This window comes from Macaca mulatta, chromosome X (assembly GCF_049350105.2).
Source record: "Macaca mulatta isolate MMU2019108-1 chromosome X, T2T-MMU8v2.0, whole genome shotgun sequence".
NCBI classification, from domain to species: domain Eukaryota; kingdom Metazoa; phylum Chordata; class Mammalia; order Primates; family Cercopithecidae; genus Macaca; species Macaca mulatta.
Window position 1 is genome coordinate 473340 of NC_133426.1, and position 24161 is coordinate 497500.

Consider the following 24161-nt stretch of genomic DNA (forward strand, 5'->3'; position numbering starts at 1 on the left):
AACCCCCAACGTGAACCTGACCTGGGCTGCTGGGGGCCCCTTCCCTGCTCCCCGGTGTCCGGGAAAAAGACTTACTTTCTTTCCACGGAACGAGCCCAGGGCCCGGCTCCCGAGCGCCAACCCTGGGCGCCTTCGAGGCTGGGCGGTCCCCGGAATCTCCCTCAAAAAACGGTTAACGGAACCTGTCCCCAAAATCACACCTTCCTCAGGAGACTCCCCAACTCCAAACGCGATGGGAGAAGGAGAGTGAGGGCATGTTACAGAAAGAGAAAGAAAAGAAAGAAAGAGAAGAAAGAAAGAAGGAAAGAAAGAAAGAAAGAGAAAGAAAGAAAGAAAGAAAAAAAAGAAAGAGAAAGAAAGAAAAGAAAGAGAAAGAAAGAGAAAGAAAGAAAAAGAAATGAAGGAAGGAAAGAAAGGAAGGGAAAGAAAAGGAAAGGAAAGGAAAGAAGGAAGGAAGGAAAGAAAGAGAAAAGGAAAGAGGGAAAGGGAAAAAAACCTCCACTTTATTTGTAGAAGGTCCTGGGCAGGAACCGTGGCGCGTTTGGTTTCCAGGACTTGGAAAACGAATTTCAGATCGCGACGGCCAACACCGGCTTCCCCTAAAGCGCATTCAGTAGCCACAGCAGGAGCACATCCCGCAATGAAAACCACAATCACAAGTATTTTTCCCCCCCCAACCCCAGTAAATACCCCAGACCCCAGGGTGACAGCGCGGCGCTAAAGGGTGGAGGCCTCGCTCCGGGGTCTCCGGGGTCTGGCGCGCGCGGAAAGAATCGATGTTTTACGAACCGGATCTCCCGGGGACCTGGGCTTCTTTCTGCGGGCGCTGGAGACCCGGGAGGGGGCCCCCGGGGAATCCTCGGCCTCCGCCGCCGCCTCCCAGGCGCCCGCGTCCAGGTTTGGAGACACCCGGCCCGTGTTCTTCTCCCTTTAGGGGATCCCCCAGCTGCGTGCCATCTCACCATCCCTCCATCCAAGCGCGCGCCGCCACCAACTTGGAGCTCATCCTGTCCCAAGATCGCGCGTCCCCGGCTCGCCCGGGTCCCCTCCGCGTCTCGCCATCTCCGCCCCGGTGCGCCCCGGGCGCTTCCTGGAACGATCCAGGCTCCGGGGCTCGGCTCTCCTCCACGTCTGTGTGTGTCTCTCTCTGTGGAGGAAAAAGCTGGAGTTTGCTTTTCTTCCAGCCACGGAAAGCACGCGGGGTAACCTGTGTGTGTGGGGGGGGTGGGGGGGACTCGGGCGCCTCTGCGCCCCCCTCCTGCGCGCGCGCGCGGTCTCCCTTCCCAAAATGGGATCTTTGCCTCTTCGCACCAAGGTGTCCGGACGCCAAACAGTGATGAAATGAGAAGAAAAGCCAATTGCGGGCGTTGAGGGGGGGTGGGGTGGGGTGGGGTGGGGGAGACACAGCGTCTCTGCTTGTGCGTCCTCCGCGGAGCCCGGAGACCCGTAATTGCACCAGACAGGCAGCGCACGGGGCGGGGGGGGGGGGGCTGGGCGAGGTCGACGCGTATAAATAGTGAGATTTCCAATGGAAAGGCGTAAATAACCGCGGTGGTGAGATCCACCCGCGCGCACCGGGCCGTCCTCTCCGCGCGCGGGGAGACGCGCGCGCACCCACCCGCCCCGGCTCGTCGCCAGCCCCCGGCCCCCAGCCATGGAAGAACTCACGGCGTTTGTATCCAAGTCTTTTGACCAGAAAAGCAAGGACGGTAACGGCGGAGGAGGCGGCGGCGGCGGCGGAGGCAAGAAGGATTCCATTACGTACCGGGAAGTTTTGGAGAGCGGACTGGCGCGCTCCCGGGACCTGGGGACGTCGGATTCCAGCCTCCAGGACCTCGCGGAGGGCGGCGGCCACTGCCCGGTGCATTTGTTCAAGGACCACGTAGACAATGACAAGGAGAAACTGAAAGAATTCGGCCCCGCGAGAGTAGCAGAAGGTAAGCTCGTCTGCGCGCCGGCGGCTCCGGGGGGCCCCTCCTGGGGTTCGGCGCCTCCTCGCCACGGAGTCGGCCCCCCGCGCGCGCCCCTCGCTCTGCACATTGGCGGCGCTCGGATCGCCAGGGTAAGGCCCGGGCCAGCCAGGCTTTGCCTAAGAAAGAAAGGAAGGGAGGAGAGGACCCGGCCGGAGACGCGGGGAAGGCTCCGGGAGACCCGCCAGGGGTGGTGGGTGGGAGGTGTCGGGGAGGGGGGGACCCAGGGAGGGTCGGAGCGGGGGCCGCGGGGGTGGACTCCGACACGGGAGGGTCCCGGGCTGGGGTGGATCAGGCTGGGCCGGAGGGCCTGAGATTTCTTTTTCATTTTTTCCTTTTTTTTTTTTTTTTGAGACAGAGTCTCGCTCTGTCGCCAGGTTGGAGTGCAGTGGCGCGATCTCGGCTCACTGCAACCTCCGCCTCCCGGGTTCAAACGATTCTCCTGCCTCAGCCTCCTGAGTAGCTGGGATGACAGGTGCCCGCCACCACGCCCGGCTCATTTTTGTGTTTTTAGCAGAGACGGGGTTTCACCACGTTGGCCAGGCTGGTCTCGAACTCCTGATCTCAGATGATCCACCCGCCTCGGCCTCCCAAAGTGCTGGGATGTCAGGCGTGAGCCCCCGCGCCCGGCCTGGGGCCCTGATTGCTTAGGATGTGGATTTGTGTCTCTGCCTGCCTGGCTTGTATTTACAGTCCCCCAGACGCAGAGAGGAGCTGTCTCCACGCGCCTTCCCAGCGCTCAGCGCCTGCCCGGCTCCCCCAGATCGCGGGAAGACTCGAGGCTGCGCGGTAGGAGACGGGAAGGCCCCGGGTCAGCTCGCTTCTGTGTCCTTTAAGGAACACTTTCTACATATATATATATATATTTTTCCTTTGAACCTCGAGACTTGTCTTTGGTGAAAACTGTTTGGATCCATCCAATCCACTCCGGCGCCCGCAGGTGGCCGGGGATCTGGATGGGGCGCGAGGGGCCCGGGGAAGCTGGTGGTTTTCGCGGCACGTCCTCACTCAAGGCTGTCAGAGCGCAGCCGGTTGTGCGGGGGGCGCAGACCGGGCCCCGGGGCTCCCCTCTGGCCGTTCTTCCTGAAGCCTCAGGGGCGCATCGCCCCGTGTTGCAAATCAAGGAGTAAGAGGCTCAGGCAGAGGGTCTGGACCTGTGGATCGCTGTGCAAAGACTGGGCGCCGTACGTCTTAAGAATAAAATGGGCTGTAGCTGTGTCAGAGGCGCAGCTGGAGACGGCTGTAGGAGTGTCTATGCCGTTTCCGGTACAAACAGGCAGAAAATCGAGTCTGGGCTTTGGCTGATACCCAGAGTTAAGGTGCGAGGGTGCATCCCCCAAAGGTACTTCTTCCTGAGACTCTGGGGGGCTACTTGCTCTCCCGGACCCTATATCTTGGGTGTCGAGTGGCACCGTTCTAGGGGAAACAGCCTTGTCCTCGTAGGATTGACCAGATCCTGCTTCCCGAGGTCCTGATTTGTCAAAGCACAAAGCTGGCTACGGTTTACAAAGCAGTTCCCGGTTTCCCACCGTCTACGAGGCAGGAGCTCGGCCTGTCTTATCTTAAGGGGTCGTCCCTGCACACTGCTACGGGGGGCACCCAGCGCTTTAATTCATATACAGAGAGTTGGCCTTGCTGGACCCAAGGCTGGGAGCGACTGGAGGGCCTGCATTTAATTTAAGAGGCTGTGCAGTGCGCAGCAGGCCGGTTCTGTGGCGTTGCTTTTTGCCTGTCCTTCCCAGACACTGATTTCCTCTTCTCGCCTCCTCTCTCTTCTCCCCCTGACCGTGCACCGGGGAGAGCAAAGTATCCTCCAGGTCTTTCCAAAGGGAGAGGAAAATAAAGACCAGGCCAAGGACCCAGGGCCCCAGGAGAGGAGACACAGAGAGTCCCCCGCTACCCTTTGCCCTTGGCTGGGTGCGGAAAGACCGCCGGGGCAGGACTGCAACCCGTCTTGGTATTTCTTCATCAGATCCACGTTAAGGGGAGGTCGGAGGGCAGGGGAGATGGTCCCCGTGGGAACCTAGAGTTTTTGGGAACAGCGCGTCCCCGCTGAGCCTGGGATCCCGTGGCTTTTGCAAAGCCTGCCCACGCTTGAGGACTTTGAAGGCCAATTTGTCAGCTGGGCTCCATTCCTGGCGTTTTCAGACTGAGAGAAAGGAAGCAGGGAGAGCCGGGGCCGTCTCCAGGAAACGATTCACTTGGGGGAAGGAACGGATTGTTCTTACAGGCACGTGCCTTTCAGGAGGTGAAGGAAAATGTGAATTCCGTGTTGGGATAAGTGTCTAGGACTGAATCCAGCTCGGGGTGGTGGTGGGAGGGGTGGTGGGGGGGCCCTGGCGTGGGTGGTGGAAGGAAGGAAGACAGAACAGGGTACTTGCATTTACCCTGTTCCCTTGTAGACACGTTGGATTTGTCAGCTTTGCAAGGTTCTTGGGCGCAGTGGCTTGTTGGAAACTGTGTCCAGGCTGAACTTCCAAATGTCAGCCCCTTACCCTTGGCACCAGGGGACATGGAATTAGGGCGTGGGGTGCTTTTAATCTGTGCCCAGCAGGCCCGAGATAGGAACAGAGGGCCGTTGGAGATGCCACTTCCACCAGCCCTGGGTTGCAGGGGAGCGAGGGAGCCACGTTTTATTTAAACCCCGGAGCTTGGTCAGGGGCGGAATGTCTAAAAAATTGGGAAGGAAAGTCTTTTCGCCTGGAAACGCTTGAGGGTTGACTTTTCAGCCCTTCTGACTCCCCCCCCCCACCCCCTGCAAATACAGACAGGTCACCATTATTGGAGACGAGAAAGTGCCATTTTTGGCACCCTCGTGGGGTGGGTGCCCAACCGCGCGCGTGTAAGTAACTGGGAAGGAAAGATTTCGGTGCACACGGTTCACCCCCAGACGCGGTGTTGCATTCGGGTACTCGGATACGGTTCTGCTGTGCTGGTCAGAAATAGGCTCCGGGTAGGGGCTCCCAGCTCCGGCAAATCCCAGAGGGACCCCCAGCCCCGCTGCGCTACAGCGGTGGCCATAGCGTCTCTCCGTGGGTCTAGAATCTGCCACTCCCCCCGGGCCCTCCCCGTGTCCTTCTCGGGCGCCCCGCGCGGGGACCCCGCCGTTTGCAGTTCTTCCTCAAATTCTTTCCCTTAAAAATAGGATTTGACACCCCACTTTCCAAAAAAAAAAAAGGTTAGGTTATGTCAACAGCGGCGAAGTGGATAATTGAGGAAACGATTCGGAGATGAGGCCAACAAAATGACGTTCCTGCAAAGCCCAGGTTGTTGGGAAAGAAGCGAGTCTTCTCTCCTCGGCTTTTGCCTTGGGGACCCCACGCAGATTTTGCGTAAATGCGCATTGGTTTTCGAGGCCCCCCCTTTCCACCAAAAGAGGAACGAAAGGGTTCGCCACGTTGCGCAAAACCGCCCCGCACTGCGCGCCACGCTGCCTGCGCGGAGGACCCCGCGGGCCGTGCTGGGGGAGGCGGGCGCGGGCGGAGGGGACCCGGGGAGCCTTTGGCGAGGCGCTCCCGGCCTCAGCCCTGTGCCCTCCGCCCGCCACGCAGGGATTTACGAATGCAAAGAGAAGCGCGAGGACGTGAAGTCGGAGGACGAGGACGGGCAGACGAAGCTGAAACAGAGGCGCAGCCGCACCAACTTCACGCTGGAGCAGCTCAACGAGCTGGAGCGACTCTTCGACGAGACCCATTACCCCGACGCCTTCATGCGCGAGGAGCTCAGCCAGCGTCTGGGGCTTTCCGAGGCGCGCGTGCAGGTAGGAACCCCGGGGGCCCGGAGCCATGGCCTGGTCCTCGGGAGCGCACGGGGCCCGCGTACAGCCACCTGCGCCCGCCCGGGCCGCCGTCCTGTTCCCGGAGCGCGGGGAGGTTGGGGTGTGGGGCGGGTTGGGGTTCCTGGGCTTTTGGAGACGCCTGAGGCCTGGAGGATGGGTTCATTGGATTCGTTTGCACCAAAGGCAAACAAATATACACACATGTATGTGTTAGACAAATAACAGATAAATATATATGCTATATAAATATATATAGTATAGATGATATAGATTTGATTGTCCTTGGTGCAAACAAACCCAGCGAACGCGTATATCGGCCCCCTGATTCCCTTCGGTTCCCGTGGGGTCGGTTCTGGGAACCAACACATGCAAACAAAACTTTCCCTCGGTTTTACTTTAGGAGAGGAAGCTACAGATACGTTTCAGGCAGAGCGTTTTACAAGATCTTTCATTTAAAAAAATGTATCTGTTGGCCCCTGATTCCTTCGCGTCTTCCCGTGTGGTTGCATTGAAAAGGCTTTTGCGTAGGATGAACGGAGAGGGGTGCGCTCTGTTCCTAGGCGGTCAGAAATAGGGTCCTCTCCTTCCTCCTCTTTTAGCCCCGCTGTTTCTGTCTCCGTCCTCCCCTCGCCAGCCTTGTCCTGTGTTACACACCCTCCCCTCCTCCCTCCGGCTCTGGGGAGCGCAGGAGCACGTTGGGCATCTGGATGAGCGCAGACCATTAGCGGGGCACGGGGGCTCCCCAAGGAGCGCGCTAATTCACGGTGTCCCATCAGACCAGGCACCAAGGGCGGGGTGGGGGGCCTCTTGGGTGTGCGCAGAGGGACTCGCGGGCAGCGGTTTCCTGGGCATTGTAAACATTCAGTTAAAGGTATGAATTTAATTTTCTGGGTGCTGGTGGGAGAGTCTCCAAATGGCTTTTTTTCCAGCCCCTGCCTGACAGGGCAGCTTCCCCTGGAAGGTCAAGTCCTCTAGTGCTTTCTCCTGGTTCTGGGCAGGACAGAAGGGCCGAGAGAGAGAGAGAGAGAGAGAGAGAGAGAGAGAGAGAGAGAGAGAGAGAGAGAGTCAGGATCTCCGGACCCTGGGGAACCCGTTCAAAAATAAATGAAATTAACATTGCCGACCAGGGAGAGACCGATTACAAAGCCAAAGGCGTTCAAAAGCAAAGACACCAGCCGTTCAAAGCCCAGTCCCGTAGGATTGGTTATGAGATCAACACATTTCAAACATCGCTTTCCCTGGATTTTTGCTTAGGAGACGAAGGTACAAATGCATTTGATGCAGAGCGTTTTACAAGATCTTTAATTTAAATATATACGTATACACACACACAGACATATATATATTTATATATAATATATATATTATATATAAATATATATTATATATAATATATATTATATATAACATATATTATATATAATATATATTTATATATAATATATATATTTATATATAAATATATATTTATATATAATATATGAAATATATAAATATATTATATATAATATATATATTTATATATAAAATATATATAAATATATAAATACATGTATAACATATATATAAATATATATATATATATTTATGTTTTGGTCCCTGATTCCCTTCGCTTCCCGCGGCATTGGTTATCCAGCCACCCCACTCAGACACAAAACTTGAGCGGACGAAGATACACGTGTGTTTGACGCACGGTGCGTTGTACAAGCTCTTTCATTGAAAAAATATAGTTTGGCTCCTAATTCTCCTCCGTCTTCCCATGTGGCTGCCTTTAAAAGGCCTCCCTGGGATCCTGAGGATTCAATAAACACTCCCCAGGCCTCTTGACTGAGAACCGTAGTCCCCCCACCGCCAAAAAAAAAGATACTGCCCAAGACAGGGAGATGCTTTGGTGATTTGGAAGGACCGTGTCCCTTCTCAGGGCGTCTGCGGCCTCAGTGAGGGAAGGAAGCTGTATCAATACAGGGGTTTCCTCGCTGTCCACCCCTCTCTCAGAAGATGTATTGGACGGCCCGGTGTAAATTAATGAAAAGATTAAAGTTTTGCTAAAGGGGACACATCAAGTTTATGTCATCTCCTGGTGTGTGTTGTGCCTGGGATCCGTCAGTGTATCCCCGGCCCTTGATGTACTGTTTCTATAAAAATAAATTACTTGTAATTGAATTCCACACTATTTCTTTCCGTAGTCTATTACCGACTCGCACCTCAGTTCAGTTGCAGAGAATTGGTGGGTGGGGTGTGTGTACAGACCCCGAGAAGGCCCTAAAATAAAGACAGATGGGGGAGAAGCCGGGGGTTATATGGACTCAGGGGTCACATGAAAATTTAACGACGGTAAATAATAATAAAAAACAAACATGGGAATAGGATAAAAGACATCATTTTCTGTCTCTCTCGCCGCAGGGAAAAATCATCGTAGGGTAAAGGCGGGCAGGCCTTGGAGTCGCCATAAAAATCAATTAGTTCAAACACGGACGTCCCGTGGAAGTCGTGATGGTGGAGGGGACGGGGACGGGGGAGGGAGAGAAAATGAACTAGATTTTAATCCCGTCTCTTCGTGAATTGTTGGATAATCTCTTTCAGGACAGCCCGTCCCGTGCTGTGAGCGGATAGAGTTTCCATTTAGGGTGGAAATTTGCTGTAAATAAATTGAGCATCCGATGGAAGCTGTTCCCGATTAACCTTTTATTTTTAGCGTCGCCCCTGCAAAGTCACATCACCCAGCTGTCAGGGTTCTAATGGAAACTTATGAGACCACGGCGAGGGGCGGGTGGTAATTTAATTACAACAAATATCTGTGGGTTTATGGCGCAGAGCTAAATTAAATGTCATTATTCACTGTCTGTAATGGAAATCAAAAGGACATCGCGTTGCGGGCGTGGGTGAAGGAAAAATCAGCGAGCGGTCCCTTAATGAAGAAATAACTGTCTAAACCAGTGTCACACACTTCACTTACCATATTCAGGCCTAATTGGAATTGATCGTGAATCACTCCAAGACTGATTTATTAGCACTTAACGCGGCAGCTAATTCATCACTTTTATTCTTCATCATCTTTTTTTTTCCCCCCCTCCCCGTGTTGAACGAGGCTTTCCAGGTTTCAGTAGGATTTTGTTTTTGTTTGTTTGTTTGTTTCACTAGGATTCTGTTTTTGTTTGTTTGTTTGTGTTTGTTTCAGTAGGATTTTGTTTTTGTTTGTTTGTTTCAGTAGGATTTTGTTTTTGTTTGTTTCTTTGTTTCAGTAGGATTCTGTTTTTGTTTTTGTTTGTTTCAATAGGATTTTGTTTTTGTTTGTTTGTTTCAGTAGGATTTTGTTTTTGTTTTTGTTTTTGTTTCAGTAGGATTCTGTTTTTGTTTGTTTGTTTCAGTAGGATTCTGTTTTTTGTTTGTTTGTTTTTTAAACGCCCTGCCAGAGGCTTTAGGGGGTCCGGCTGGCTTCCCGGACCGTGTACGAGGCAGGTGGAGAGTACTGGGAGCATCGACGGACACACTGGCAGTCACTTGGAGGTGGGGGTCTGAAGTGACTCTGGACACAGGCTTTGGAAAGGGGGAGAGAGCGATTGTTTGTGAATTTCAGTCTCAGCCGCAGGCCGGGACCTTTTTTTGGGGGAGGCGATGAGGCAGGATGTGACTTTGCTGGGACACAGGATAAAGTTTTCTAGGAGCGCTGCAGCCCCCGGGAGGGCCCACATTGGAAGGTGGGCGGGAGGCTCTGTCTTGGGTTCCAGACCAAATGCATGTGGCCGTTGTGTAGACTCCCGGGTGCAGGTGCACCGGCTCCCCCCGGGGCCCTGTGGACCCAGCACGTGTTTTGCTCACAACAGTGTCTGTGTGAATTATTTGTCTTGGGCAGTGACTGCCGTGTCCGTCAGGGTGCAGGTGGAGCTGCCACAGAAAGCCTGTTAGGAGGAATGAAGCGACTCAGACTGTCAGGAAGGTGGCCGTGGGGGAGGGGATGGGGAGGCGTCCAGATTACCAGGCCTAGGCTAAACTCCTTGTATTCCCCAGCTGGTCTGTCTGTGGAGGAGGGGACTGTCAATACTGGGAGAGCGGTGGGGGCTTGTAGGAGGTGACAGGGGACGGAATTCGCCCCCAAATATTAACATGAGACCTGTGAGAATTTCTCCAGCCTCCGGAGGGTCCCCGGCTCTGTTGCACTCAACGTCTTCATAGCTTCCCCCAAGACTCAGAAGTCCTCAAAGTGACAGAACGCCCCTATATGGCAAAGCCTGCTATCCTTGGGGTTCCTCTCTGGGATGTTCGTAACCCTTGGCCATATGAGTGGGACCCCTTCAGCTCCCCAGGGCTCCCAAGGAGGCCGAGGAGGGCAAGATATTTTCTGGGCTTGGTGTGTCCAGAGTTAGATTGGAGAAGGGGCTGGATTTGGAGCCCTTTGGCCATCTGGTGGCCCCTCTACCTTGGTGGCTAAAGTCTGCAGGTGGCAACTCGTGTTCTCCTACAGGGTGTACAGAATGCTGGAAAGTTCCAGAGTCCACTTCCACTGTCTCAGAACTCACTTGTTCAACTTCAGTTCATCAGTGATAATGGACGGGTCTCACTTAGGCAGGGCAGGGAGAGCTTAACATTTTCCAGTTCTAGGCCGGGTGCGGGTGGCTCACGCCTGTCATCCCAGCACTTTGGGAGGCTGAGGCGGGTGGATCGCCTGAGGTCAGGAGTTCGAGACCATCCTGGCTAACATGGTAAAACCCCTCTCTACTAAAAATACAAAAATTAGCCTGGCGTGGTGGTGGGTGCCTGTAATCCCAGCTATTTGGGAGGCTGAGGCTGGAGAATTGCTTGAACCTGGGAGGAGGAGGTTGCAGTGAGGCGAGATTACACCGCTGCACTCCAGCCTGGATGAGAGAGCAAGAGTCTATCTCAAAAACAAAACCGAATTTCCGGTTCTAGGCCGGGATTCAGGCTCACACCTGTAATCCCAGCACTTTGGGAGGCTGAGGTGGGTGAATCACCTGAGGTTAGGAGTTCGAGACCAGCCTGGCCAACGTGGTAAAACCCCGTCTCTACTAAATATACAAAAATTAGCCTGGCGTGGTGGCGGATGCCTGTAGTCCCAGCTATTTGGGAGGCCGAGACTGGAGAATTGCTTGAACCGGGGAGGTGGAGGTTGCAGTGAGCCGAGATCACGCCACTGCCCTCCAGCCTGGATGAGACAGCAAGAGTCTGTCTCAAAAACAAAACAAAAAACAAAACCCAATTTCCAGTTCTAGGCCAGGATTCAGGCTCACGCCTCTCATCCCAGCACTTTGGGAGGCCGAAGTGGGTGGATCGCTTGAGGTCAGGAGTTCGAGACCAGCCTGGCCAACATGGTAAAACCCCGTCTCTACTAAAAATACAAAAATTAGCCTGGCGCGGTGGTGGATGCCTGTAGTCCCATCTATCTGGGAGGCTGAGGCTGGAGAATTGGTTGAACCCGGGAGGTGGAGGTTGCAGTGAGCCGAGATCGCGCCACTGCACTCCAGCCTGGGTGAGAGAGCGAGACTCTGTCTCAAAAACAAAAAAGAAAAATCAAAATACAAAAAAAAAGCAAAACCCAGTTTCCAGTTCTAGGTAGCCAGTTATGCAGGGTTGGAGACAGAGGGGCGGTGAGGGACTGGGGACCCCCATCGGTCGCTTCTGGACTCCCAGAGGTGCAAAGCGCTTGGTTCATCCTCACAGGAAGGGCGTCCCTGGCGAGGCTGGGCTGGGCGCGGACGGTCCCACATGTCTTTCTGCTTCCCCCACAAGGTTTGGTTCCAGAACCGGAGAGCAAAGTGCCGCAAACAGGAGAATCAGATGCATAAAGGTGGGTGTTGGGACTGAGGGGACCTGGAGCTGGGGGCGCCTGCTTGAGGATGGATGGGGGGTAACGAGGTGCTGGCTGCACCCAGGACCACCACACTGACGCCTCCTCCCTTTCGCCACAGGCGTCATCTTAGGCACAGCCAACCACCTGGACGCCTGCCGGGTGGCACCCTACGTGAACATGGGAGCCTTAAGGATGCCTTTTCAACAGGTAGCTTGGTTTTTCTTCCTCTGAAGATCCCCAGGGACCCGCCACCCCCTCCCCTTTCCCCTACTTGCTCGCCCCTCCCTGCCCCTGCAGACTTCTCAGTTGACCCCCAGAAAAAAAAAAAATCAGTGGCTTTTCCAAGGAGGTATTTACAGGCACCTTGACACGTATTAAATCAGGCTGGGCCCGGCGCGGTGGCTCAGGCCTGTCATCCCAGCACTTTGGGAGGCCGAGGCGGGTGGATCACCTGAGGTCAGGAGTTCGAGACCAGCCTTGGCCCACACGGTGAAACCGCGTCTCTACTGAAAACACAAAACGTAGCCGGGCGTCGTGGTGTGCACCTGTCATCCCACGTACTTCGGAGGCTGAGGCACGAGAATCACTTGAACCCGGGAGGCGGAGGTTGCAGTGAGCGGAGATGGCGCGGCTCCACTCCAGCCTGGGGGACAGAGTGAGACCCCAGGGCTCCAACTCAAAACAACAAAAAAAATCAGGCTGTTAAAACTCAGAGACCTTTTGGGAAAGTGAACACACACAAGCCCAAAGGGAAATCTTAACAAAAACCAGAGGGGTGACAAGTCCCACTCAGTCAGGCCGCCCCCCCCCACCTGGCTTGCTGTCTGGTTAAGAACGGTGGGATGCCTGCGCCTGGATACCAGAGAATGGGATACGCATCCACTCCCTTTTCACCACCACCCCCGAGTGTCCGAGGGTCTGGGGCGTCTGCCTGGACCCTGGCCCCTGGCCCGGGCTCTGCATATCCTACTCAGCTCCCGGCTGACTTTGGAGTGAGCAGCAGTTTGGGTTCCCAGCGTGGATTTGCGGCTTTCAGGGAGTGTCCGGGGCGAGGGGGGTCGGTCGCGGAACCCAAGCGTCCCAAGGGGGCCCCCTGCTCTGGTTTAGTGTGGGGGTGGCATGGGGGGAAGCGGGAAACTGTGTGGAAGGAGGGGTGCACGGTCCCAGGACGAGAGAGCGCAGCGCCCACGTGCGCCCTGCCCGAACGCAGCCCAGCGCCTCTGCGCGCCCCTTCGGTCCCTAATCTGGGGATCGGAACCATGCGGGAACGGAGTTGGGGGGCTCTGGCAGGGCGGACGCGTGGCCTCTGTTCTTGACCGTTTGATCCCAAGGGGACAGCTGGGGTTTGTATTTGGGCGCGTGTTTGGCGAAGGGCTGCAGGTACCACCCGTCTGGCCGCAGCCTCTGCTGGCTGAGGGTGCAAAGGCTTGGGGGGGGTGGCGGTGGGGAGTGGAAGGTCTAAAAGCCTAAATCATAAGTTAACGACTCAGAAATGGACCCCGAGCGCTGGTCGCCACGAGCTATCCAGCTCTCCATGGCGCAGGCCCGAAGGAGACCGGTCCGCATCCCTCCGCGGTTCTCCTCTCCTGGGACTTGGCCTCGAGGTGGGGGAAGGGGCCCACTTCTTCTACTGTCTCTTGCCGACGCCAGGACCCAGTGAAATTAGGCCGTTGGAGGCCTCAGGCCTGCCTGGCTTTGCGCACCGGAGCCTTGGGGACCTGGTGTCCCGGGAGAGCCTTGGGGATCTGGTGACCTGGGAGAGCCTTGGGGACCTGGCGTCCCGGGAGAAGCTTGGGGACCTGGTGTCCCGGGAGAGGCTTGGGGACCTGGTGACCTTGGAAAGGCTTGGGGACCTGGTGACCCGGGAGAGCCTTGGGGACCTGGTGACCTTGGAGAGGCTTGGGGACCTGGTGTCCCGGGAGAGGCTTGGGACCTGGTGACCTTGGAAAGGCTTGGGGACCTGGTGACCCGGGAGAGCCTTGGGGACCTGGTGACCTTGGAGAGGCTTGGGGACCTGGTGTCCCGGGAGAGGCTTGGGACCTGGTGACCTTGGAAAGGCTTGGGGACCTGGTGACCCGGGAGAGCCTTGGGGACCTGGTGTCTTGGGAGAGCCTTGGGGACCTGACGTCCTGGGAGAGGCTTGGGGACCTGGTGTCCCGGGAGAGCCTTGGGGACCTGGCGTCCCGGGAGAAGCTTGGGGACCTGGTGTCCCCGGAGAGGCTTGGGGACCTGGTGACCTTGGAAAGGCTTGGGGACCTGGTGACCCGGGAGAGCCTTGGGGACCTGGTGTCTTGGGAGAGGCTTGGGGACCTGGTGACGCGGCAGAGCCTTGGGGACCTGGTGTCCCGGGAGAGGCTTGGGGACCTGGTGGCCTTGGAGAGGCTTGGGGACCTGGTGTCCCAGGAGAGCCTTGGGGACCTGACGTCCTGGGAGAGGCTTGGGGACCCGGTGGCCTCGGAAAGGCTTGGAGACCTCGTGTCCCGGGAGAGCCTTGGGGACCTCGTGACCCTGGAGAGCCTTGGGGACCTGGTGCCTCGGGAGAGGCTTGGGGACCTGACGTCCTGGGAGAGGCTTGGGGACCTGGCGACCCGGGAGAGCCTTGGGGACCTGGTGTCTTGGAAGAGGCTTGGGGACCTGGTGGCCTTGGAGAGGCTTGGAGACCTGGTGTCCCGGGAGAGCCTTAGGGACCTGGCGTCCCAGGAGAAGCTTGGGGACCTGGTGTCCCGGGAGAGGCTTTGGGACCTGGTGACCTTGGAAAGGCTTGGGGACCTGGTGACCCGGGAGAGCCTTGGGGACCTGGTGCCCTGGGGAGAGGTTGGAGACCTAGTGTCTTGGGAGAGGCTTGGGGACCTGGTGTCCTGGGGAGAGCCTTGGGGACCTCGTGACCCTGGAGAGCCTTGGGGACCTGGTGACCCGGGAGAGCCTTGGGGACCTGGTGCCCTGGGGAGAGGCTTGGGGACCTGGTGACCCGGGAGAGGCTTGGGGGCCTGGTGTCTTGGGAGAGGCTTGGGGACCTGGTGACCCGGGAGAGGCTTGGAGACCTGGTGTCCCGGGAGAGCCTTGGGGACCTGGTGACCCGGGAGAGGCTTGGGGGCCTGGCGTCCCGGGAGAGGCTTGGGGACCTGGTGACCCGAGAGAGCCTTGGGGACCTGGTGTCCCGGGAGAGCCTTGGGGACCCGAGGGCCTTGGAGAGGCTTGGGGACCTGGTGACCCGAGAGAGCCTTGGGGACCTGGTGTCCCGGGAGAGCCTTGGGGACCCGAGGGCCTTGGAGAGGCTTGGGGACCTGGTGTCCCGGGAGAGCCTTGGGGACCTGGTGACGCGGCACAGCCTTGGGCCAGGGGGAAGGAGCACAGTCGGGTGTGGGATGGTTTCCAGGGCTGGAGAAGGGGCGACGCTCCCTAGGGGAGAAGAGGCACGTTGTGGATTTCGGGGGGGGTGGTTGGGACGGGGGAGGCCCCCCAGAGCCCAGCTTGAGCGCTCACGCCACCGGGTCCGCTCCTGCAGGTCCAAGCTCAGCTGCAGCTGGAAGGCGTGGCCCACGCGCACCCGCACCTGCACCCGCACCTGGCGGCGCACGCGCCCTACCTGATGTTCCCCCCGCCGCCCTTCGGGCTGCCCATCGCGTCGCTGGCCGAGTCCGCCTCGGCCGCCGCCGTGGTCGCCGCCGCCGCCAAGAGCAACAGCAAAAACTCCAGCATCGCCGACCTGCGGCTCAAGGCGCGGAAGCACGCGGAGGCCTTGGGGCTCTGACCCCGCCGCGCAGCCCCCAGCGCACCCGGACTCCCGGGCTCCGCGCGCCCCGCCTGCACCGCGCGTCCTGCACTCAACTCCGCCTGGAGCTGCTCCGTGCGCCCCGGGAGCTCCTGCAAGAGGCCCGGGCGGGGAGGAGGCTCCCGGGACCGTCCACGCGCGACCCTCACGGAGACGGTGCAGAAGGCGGAGCGCGTGAGCGGCCGTGCGCCCTGCTCGGGCCTCTCCAAGGCTGCCCGTGCGTCCTGGGAGACCCTGGAGAAGGGTCAACCCTGCCTGGCTGCGTCTTCCTCTGCTCTACCCTATGCATGCGGTGAACGACCCAAAACGTGTGGAAGATCCTAGAGTCTGTGAACCTGCAAAGATCCCGGGGCTGGTCTCCGATGAAAAGGCCGCGTCTCTTCGTTGCCAACGGTTTTCTTTACCTCCATATGCTCCTTCCTTCGTCCCAAGAGCTGTGTGGATTTGAATGTGGACTTTGGAATCCCAGGAGGCGGAGGGGGCCGGGCTGTCCTCCCACGGCCCCCCCCCCCGCCCCCCAGCATCCCAGAGGCAGCAATAAGGGAACAGTTTTGTGGCTGGTGTGGCTGAGGACGTGAACCGGGGGGACTTGGAAGGGGAGGGGAGGGAGATTCGAACCTCCCACGTTGTGACTCCCACGTTCCGAGGACCACGATGCTGATGCTGGTGACCACGTCTGGTCCCACCTCACTGGGAAGAGTGGGGAGGCCTGGTGCCCTCGAACGGGCCACTTGACACCTTTTTCCAGTATTTGCTTCCCTCACTTGACTGCGTTTTGTTTTTTGTTTGTTTGTTTGTTTGTTTTTGTTTGGGATTTGCTTTTCTGCTGTTTTACAGAATTCAGACGCGTCATGACTCGCCCGAGAGACGGACGCGCGGTTGGAATCCTAAAGCAGCATTAACTTTAATAACATGGAATGACGTGCAATACTATATAAAGATAATAGATTAAAAAATAATAATAAGAATAAGAACCGTAAGGCGTTGCCTCTTCTCGCAGCGCTGGCCGCCCTGGCCACCGAGGGGTCCCGTTGCACAAATCATGAGTGTGGACATCGCCCTGGGCCCGGTGCAAGGGTGGGTTTGTGTGTCTAAAGGGGACGAAAGGGAGCAGAGGATATAGTGCCTGGGTATCAGTTTGGTACCTGAGCTGTTGTGTCTGGTTGGGAAGCGTCAAAGTTAGGGAGAGATCCACAGACTTTCAAGGTTTTTGCAGACGTAGGCGGTTCCAGGTTTTTGTCTTTCTCTTCTACTCCATCTTCTGCATCTGGCCAGTTTCTTCTTTTGTTTCTTCTGTTTTCTTTTTTGTTTGTTTGTTTGTTTGTTTTGGAGACAGAGACTTGCTTCGTAGCCCAGGCTGGAGTGCACTGGCTCCATCTCAGCTCACTGCAACCTCCACCTCCAGGGTTCAGTCTCCCGAGTGGTAGCCGGGACTACGGCCATAGGCCACCCACGCCCGACTGATTATTTTGTGTTTTTAGCAGAGACGGGGTTTCACCGTGTTGGCCAGGCCGGTCTCGAACTCCTGACCTCAGGCTATTCTCCTGCCTCAGCCCCCCCCCAAGTAGTTGGGATGACAGGTGCACCCGCCACCGACGCCCGGCTAATTTTTTGTGTTTTTAGCAGAGATGGGGTTTCACCGTGTTGGCCAGGCCGGTCTCGAACTCCTGACCTCAGGGGATCTGCCCGCCTGGGCCCTCCAAGTAGTTGGGATGACAGGTGCACACCACCGACGCCCGGCTAATTTTTTGTATTTTTAGCAGAGACGGGGTTTCACCATGTTGGCCAGGCTGGTCTCGAACTCCTGACCTCAGGTGATCCACCCGCCTCGGCCTCCCACCGTGCCCCCTATAGTTTTATAAACAGCAGATAGCAACTTGTCCTCACCGCCGGCATGGACTGGACGGTTGCTTGAAATGACTCCACCAAGAACATCCAGAATGTTCTGACTGGTTTCCTGGGAACATAGCAAAGGGGTTTGCTGACCTCCCAGAACTTTCATCTGCCTGATTTGCCTCCGTCACCCGGGTCTGCCCAAAGAGAAACGATATCTTCTCTCGACCTTTACTAACGTTCGGTGGCCAAGTCTCTTATTTCCAAACCACCTTTTGCCTCTTTCCGGATTCGACCTTGGCCGTTTTTTCTTTCCTAACGTCTGATTGAGATACTTCTCCCTGAGGTGGGGCTAAAAAAAAAACCTAAAAACCAAAAACGAAACTTCTTTTTTTTTTTTTTTTTTCTTCCACATAACACTTTCTATCTCGTCACGAAATGTAGACACATTTGGACGCATTTCATTTCTATCTTCGGATACTCCTTACACACATACCAAAAGGCCCCTTCAACGTTTTTTATTTCAAAATGTTAGAACTGCTGTAAAATGAGAGAGAGAGAGAGAGAGGGGGAGGGAGAAAAAAGAATGCAAATTAAATATTTTTCAATCAGTTGCAACTTCTTTTTTTCCCAGACGTTAATGGCATTAGAAAGTTTGTCTCCTTTACGCATTTTTTTTTTTAAAGCTGGAAATTTAAAAGAAAGCGAGAGAGAGGATTTTATCGTTCAGATGAAATTTGTATCTAAAAGAGGAATTGCATTTTGAATATTTGGGAAGCAGGTTTTCGTTCGTCGGAGTGTGTAACCCTCAGGAAAAGGGGGTTTGGGAAGAGGTGTACGGCCCTAGATATTTTTTTGTTTTTTTTTTTTTTCCCCCGAAAAAGAGCTGAGTAATTTTGAAAAATCGAAACATAACCATCTGTCATCATTTCCTCCGGACAAAAACTCACTCCCCGTGAGGATGTAGACACACGTCAGGTCCCTGTAAAATCTGAACTTTTCTTTTTAAGAGACGGAGTCTCACTCTGTGGCCCAGGCTGGAGGGCAGTGGTGCGATCTCGGCTCAGCACAACCTCCGCCTCCCGGGTTCAAACCAGATTCTCCTGCCTCAGCCTCGCTGGGATTACAGGCACCTGCCACCAGGCCCAGCTAATTTGTTTTTGTATTTTTTGTAGGGTTTCGCCGTGTTGGCCGGGCTGGTCTCAAACTCCTGACCTCAGGGGATGCACCCGCCTCGGCCTCCCACACTGCTGGGATGACAGGCCTGAGCCACCGCACCTGGCCTGTATCTGAACTTGTAAAAGGCACCGTCCACCCTGCTGGGACGCTTGGGCCTCCGGGCCTGCCAGGAGGAGGCCTACGTGTTTTGGTTTGATTTAATATGGAAAGAGAGCCGAGCTTCCCCCTCACGAATGGGCCCCCAAAGCAGAGCAAACCCACAGAACGGTGCGGGGAGGACACTCGTGTCCGTCCAGACCGGCGGTCTTTGGCTTGTCTCCTGCGAGAGAAGCTGGGTGACTTTCTGTGGGGCTGGATCAGTGGCTCCTGGACAAGGGGGACGCGTGTGCTGGTTTCTTTTTTCTCCCCGAAACTCCAGGATGGAAGGAAATGAGAAATTCAGCTTGGACTGTGACCAGTCCTCACCACCGACGCCCTCTCCTCTCCCTCCCTCCTTCCTTCCTTCTCTTTCTTTCTCTTCCTTTCTTCCTTCCTTCCTTCCTTTCTTTCTTTCTTTCTTTCTTTCTTTCTTTCTTTCTTTCTTTCTTTCTTTCTTTCTTTTCTTTCTTTCTTTTTCTTTCTTTCTTTTCTTTTTCTTTCTTTTCTTTCTTTCTTCTTTTTCCTCTTTCCTTCCTTCCCTTCCCTCTTTCTTTTCTTTCTCTTTCTTTCTTTCCTTCTCTTTCTTTTTCTTCTTTCCTTCCTTCCTTCCCCCTTTTCTTTCTTTCTTTCTTTCTTTCTTTCTTTCTTTCTTTCTTTCTTTCTTTCTTTCTTTCTTCTTTCTTATTCTTCTTTCCTTCCCCTCTTTTTTCTTTCTTTCCTTCCTTCCTCTCTCTCTTTCTCTCTTTTTCTTTCTTTCTTTCCTTCCTTTCTCTCTTTCTTTCTTTCTTTCTTTCTCTTTCTTCTTTCTTTCCTTCCTTCTTTTTTCTGTTTCTTTCTTTCTTTCCTTCCTTTCTCTCTTTCTTTTCTTCCTTTCTTTTTCTTCTTTCCTTCCTTCCTTCCTTTCTTCCCTCCTCCCTCCTTTTCTTTCTTTTTTCTTTCTTTCTTCTTCTTTCTTTCTTTTTCTTCCTTTCTTTCTTTCCTTCCCCTTCCTTCTTTCCTTCCTTCCTTTCTTTTTCTTTCTTTTCTTTCTTTCTGTCTCTCTCCTTCCTTCCTTCCTTCCTTCCTTCCTTCCTTCCTTCCTTTCTTTCTCTTTCTTTCTTTCTTTCTTTCTTTCTTTCTTTCTTTCTTTCTTTCTTATCTTTCTTTCTTCTTCTTTTTCTTCCCTGTTTCTCTTTCTTTCTTTCTTTGACGAAGTCTCGCTGTGTCGCCCAGGCTGGAGTGCGGTGGTGCAGTCTCGGCTCGCTGCAACCTCTGCCTTCCAGGTTCAAGCGACTTTCCCTGCCTCAGCCTCCCGAGGAGCTGGGATGACAGACATGCACCACCACGCCCGGCTACTTTTTCTATTTTTTAGTAGAGACGGGATTTCGCCATGTTGGCCGGGCTGGTCTCGATCTCCTGACCTCAGACGATCCACCCGCCTCGGCCTCCCCAAGTGCTGGGACACGTTTGCCTGAACGTTCAGTGTGGAAATGGCTCGTGTGTCTCCCCACAGGATGTGAGACGTTGAATTTATGGGGTGGGCCTACGTTGGCGGTTCCCGGTGCTTTTTGCTGGAAACAAGGTTCTATTCAAAGTCAACATTGGTTTCCCAGTGGCTTTCGGCTGAGCTCGCTGTGGCAAAGCCAGGAATATCGCCGGGATAGCGAAGGGGGCTGAATTTCCTCGTAACGTGATTTCAGAGAGAGAGAGGGTTTGGTTTGTGAGATCCACGGGAGCCCCGGCCCGTGGAGAGGAACACGTTGCTGTGGCCAAACTGAGCCATGTGGGGTTGAGCCCTGATACGTATGTTCCTTCCCCCCCACCCCCACCCCCGAAAACTTGGCCAAAGGGTCCGTGGAGGGTGTCGGTCGCACTTCCTTCTTCGTGTGAGCGTTCTGGTCATGTCTATCTCTGACACATCCACGTTTCTCTCTCTCTTTTTTTTCTCTCTCTCTCTCTCTCTCTGATGACAAAGCACCCAGAGGAGAAGGGATTGGATTTATTGGATGTGGGGACTGGATTTTCTTTCTCCGGTCGCCTCTCTGACGGGTGCCTACTTTGCAAAGGTCTGTTCCCGGGAACTGGCAGGAGTTACCAAAATGCACCTTGTCTGGTGGGGGTGGGCTGGGGGTACAGCTGTGATTTAACAATCAGGGGCGACAGAGGGCCCGTGGCTGTGGCCTCGTTCTCCAGCACCGGGAACAAAGAGGTGGGACAGAGTCTGTGTGTCTGTGCGACTGACGGGGAAACGGACCACACCCAACACCCGTGTTTCCAGTGACAAACCCGGTGGTCCGACGGGCTTGGCGTCGCTCCCGTAAGGAAGGGAGGCCTTTTGGCTCGTCCAGGGACGCTCTGTCGTAGGAATGGTCTGTCCACCCTGCCGAAGCCCAGCCAGGCTCCCACATGGGCCTCGCAAGCCCGAGTGTCTGTTTTGTGGGCTTGCTGCTGTTCTCGGCCACGTGAGCACTCGGGAGCGTCTGAGGACTGTGTCCAGCCTGGGCACAGTTGTGGGCGTTTCACCCGGACGAAGCCGACACGGATTTCAGGTTGGTGCCAAGCTCCGGTGAGGATGGAAGGAAAACCTCTAGGTTTCATGCTGACCTTTCTAACGTTTTTTTTTTTTTTCTCTAAGAACAAGGAGAATCGTCCAGCTCCCTCCTCCAGCGTGGAGGAGGACGCGCGGCGGCCACTCCAGCGGCACACATTTTAGAATTTTGCTTTTGCTGCTTCCAGCTTTGGGAGGTCTGGGGAGGAGACAGGCTTTAGGTGGACACGTCTGACATTCAAAAAAAAAAACAAAACAAAACAGAAAACAATAAAACTGGTGCCTAATTTATGAAAGAGAATTCGCTTAGTGAGCGTACGCACGTGGATGACGGGATGCCACGTAGACGTGCTTTATGGAAATTTGATATTTAATGAGAAACCGGTGAAGGAATGTAGAGACTATCAGGTTTCAAAGCTATGAAACGTGCTATGGATTGAAAGGGGATCGTTTCACGAATTCAGCCCCATCGTATCTGCAGGTCCGGTGGGAAGGAGGCGAAAACCGTCCCCTGCTTCTTGCTTTGAGATGTATGTGGATTTCTTATTTATTTTATTTTTTTTCCCCTGGGTTGGAAATTCGTAAATATGTCCTATTTTAATTCTGTGGAGTGTAAATTTGACATTGCCTGGCATTTATTTTTATATTTCTGAAACCTGTTCCTCTTTATTTCCCGCCCCCCCCCCAATTTACGAGGAGCCCGTTACGATTTACGACATAGCGGGCGCGTCCGGGTTACGTAGACATCGACAGATAGTTTCAGGGATTGCTTCACATGAAAAGAAAAATCACACGCCGTTTCCCAAACCAACAGTCTTGACCTTTGTTAGCCTCTGATGTTGTCGGCGGGCGGTGATGGGGATGAAAAAATAAAATAAAAATAAAACACCCTGAGGTTTTTCGGCGACACCGTCACGCTCCTAAGGTTCCATTGTAGCAACAGACTGTATTTTGTCAGGCCCCGTGGTATGAATGTACATCTTGTAAAACTGAGATATAAATAAACTTATAAATATTTGTATTCCAGTGTTAAAAAAAATTTGTCAACTCTCCCCTGAGGACAGACTGATTGGAAAAAAAAAAAATCCTGAGTCGTTGGCCGTGGCTAAAAACAGAGCGTTGTTCTGGTACCAGCAGCCCGGGGTGCTCTGTGCATTTCTGGGGGGTACCTGGTGTGACCACCCTTTACCGAAACGTGCCTTCCGGCTTCTCAGCCACGTTCACCCAGAAGGTGGCAAAAAGCAGGACAAAAAAGCCCTGATTTGAATCAAAAGAGTGCTGGGAACACAGCAGAGGTGCTTCTTGTGGACTTTATTTCATTAATTAACGAATTTTTTTTTTTTTTTTTTTGAGGCGGAGTCTTGTTCTGTGGCCCAGGCTGGAGTGCAGTGGTCAGATCTCGGCTCACTGCAAGCTCCGCCTCCCGGGTTCACCCCATTCTCCTGCCTCAGACTCCTAGAGTAGCCGGGATGACAGGCGCCCGCACCACCATGCCCAAGGAATTTTTGTATTTTTAGTAGACATGGGGTTTCTCCATGTTGGCCAGGCTGGTCTCCAACTCCTGACCTCGGGTGATGCACCCGCCTCGGCCTCCCAAAGTGCTGGGATGACAGGCGTGAGCCACCGTGCCCGGCCGGTGATACACTTTTTAACTTCTCTTTTGTTTCAGTTTTCAGACAGTGGCACGGATTTTCCAGCATGGTGTAATGATGATGGAGTCATTTTTGAGACAAAATAATTAATAATAATAATAATAATAATAATAATAATAATAATAATAAATGGAAAAAGAAATTGACTTACAAACGGCAACTTTTTACATTTTTTAAAAAATTTTTGGCTTAGCTTTTTCTCAAATGAAAAAAGAAATTGACTTTTAAAAACGACAACTTTTTACATTTTTTAAAAAAATTTTTGGCATAGCTTTTTCTCAAATGGAAAAAGAAATTGACTTTTAAAAACGACAATTTTTTACATGTTTAAAAAAAATTTTTGGCATAGCTTTTTCTCTCTTTCTGTAAAAGGACGTTGATGATTGGATTTGGCCGGCCCGACCGCTTCCCAGCTGTGATAAAAAACACATGTGAGCTGGGAGGGAAGTGGGGGGAGGGACAGAGCCTCGCACACACACAGGTTCAGGGTCCCCACCACGGCGGCAGGGTGTGCAGGGGCTGGGGACGCTTTGTTTGTGGGGGCTCGGAGCCTTTCAGACACCCCTCAGGTGCCCTGAGTCTCCACAGTCCGTTCTTCCTGCTAATTCGTGAAAAGCTTCTCCTGGCCAGAGAAGGGGTTTCGGAGGCCGTGTGTGTCCAGGCCCTTCTGCAAAGTGCAATTTGAGCTTTCTTTTCCTTATCTGGCCGGCATGGTGCAAAAGGCCTCTGAAACTCAGAGTTCTCTCTTCACCCGGCCTGTGTGGGTCTCTTGCCGGACAGGAGGAAACTGGTGCTTTGCGTCTGTACCAGACGTGCCTTCGTGGCTGTGACCACAACACGTCAACCTCCAGCCCTGACTAAGGCAGACGCGGGCAAGTTCGGTCTTTGCAGGCTACTCGTGTGGCCTCAGTGAAAAGGTGGATGCACACGGTTATTTCATGGTTAAAACGTTCAGCTTTCGCTGGGCGCGGTGGCTCACGCCGGTCGTCCCAGCACTTTGGGAGGCCGAGGCGGGCGGATCACCTGAGGTCGGGAGTTCGAGACCAGCCTGGCCAACGTGGTGAAACCCCGTCTCTATTAAAAATATAAATACTAGCCGGGCGCGGTGGCTCACGTCTGACATCCCAGCACTTTGGGAGGCTGACGCAGGTGGATCACCTGAGGTCAGGAGTTCGAGACCAGCCTGGCCAACGTGGTGAAACCCCGTCTCTACTAAAAATACAAAAATTAGCCGGGCGTGGTGGTGGCAGGTGCCTGTTATCCCAGCTCCTCAGGAGGCTGAGGCAGGAGAATGGCTTGAACCCGGGAGGCGGAGGGTGCAGTGAGCCGAGATCGCGCCATTGCACTCTGGCCCGGGCGACAGAGCCAGACGCTGTCTCAAGAAAAGGAATAATAAAATAAAATAACATGAAATAAACAAAACAAACTGCTCAGCTTTGCTCTGCACATCCTACTGTTTCACTTGGTTTGAGAGATCCTGTCCCTTAGAAACAGTTTGTTGCCAAT

The 24161-nt window shown here is 54.3% G+C and overlaps 1 protein-coding gene across 1 annotated transcript; it reads left to right on the plus strand.

Annotated features, from left to right (window-relative positions):
- Positions 1-1538: 1538 nt before the first annotated feature.
- On the plus strand, positions 1539-16282 carry LOC114674875 (SHOX homeobox). Its single transcript, XM_028842081.2, has 5 exons — positions 1539-1937; positions 5522-5730; positions 11494-11551; positions 11673-11761; positions 15060-16282. Exons 1-5 carry the CDS (start codon positions 1655-1657, stop codon positions 15303-15305), a joined length of 885 nt encoding a protein of 294 aa, XP_028697914.1. The 5' UTR covers positions 1539-1654; the 3' UTR covers positions 15306-16282.
- Positions 16283-24161: the final 7879 nt, after the last annotated feature.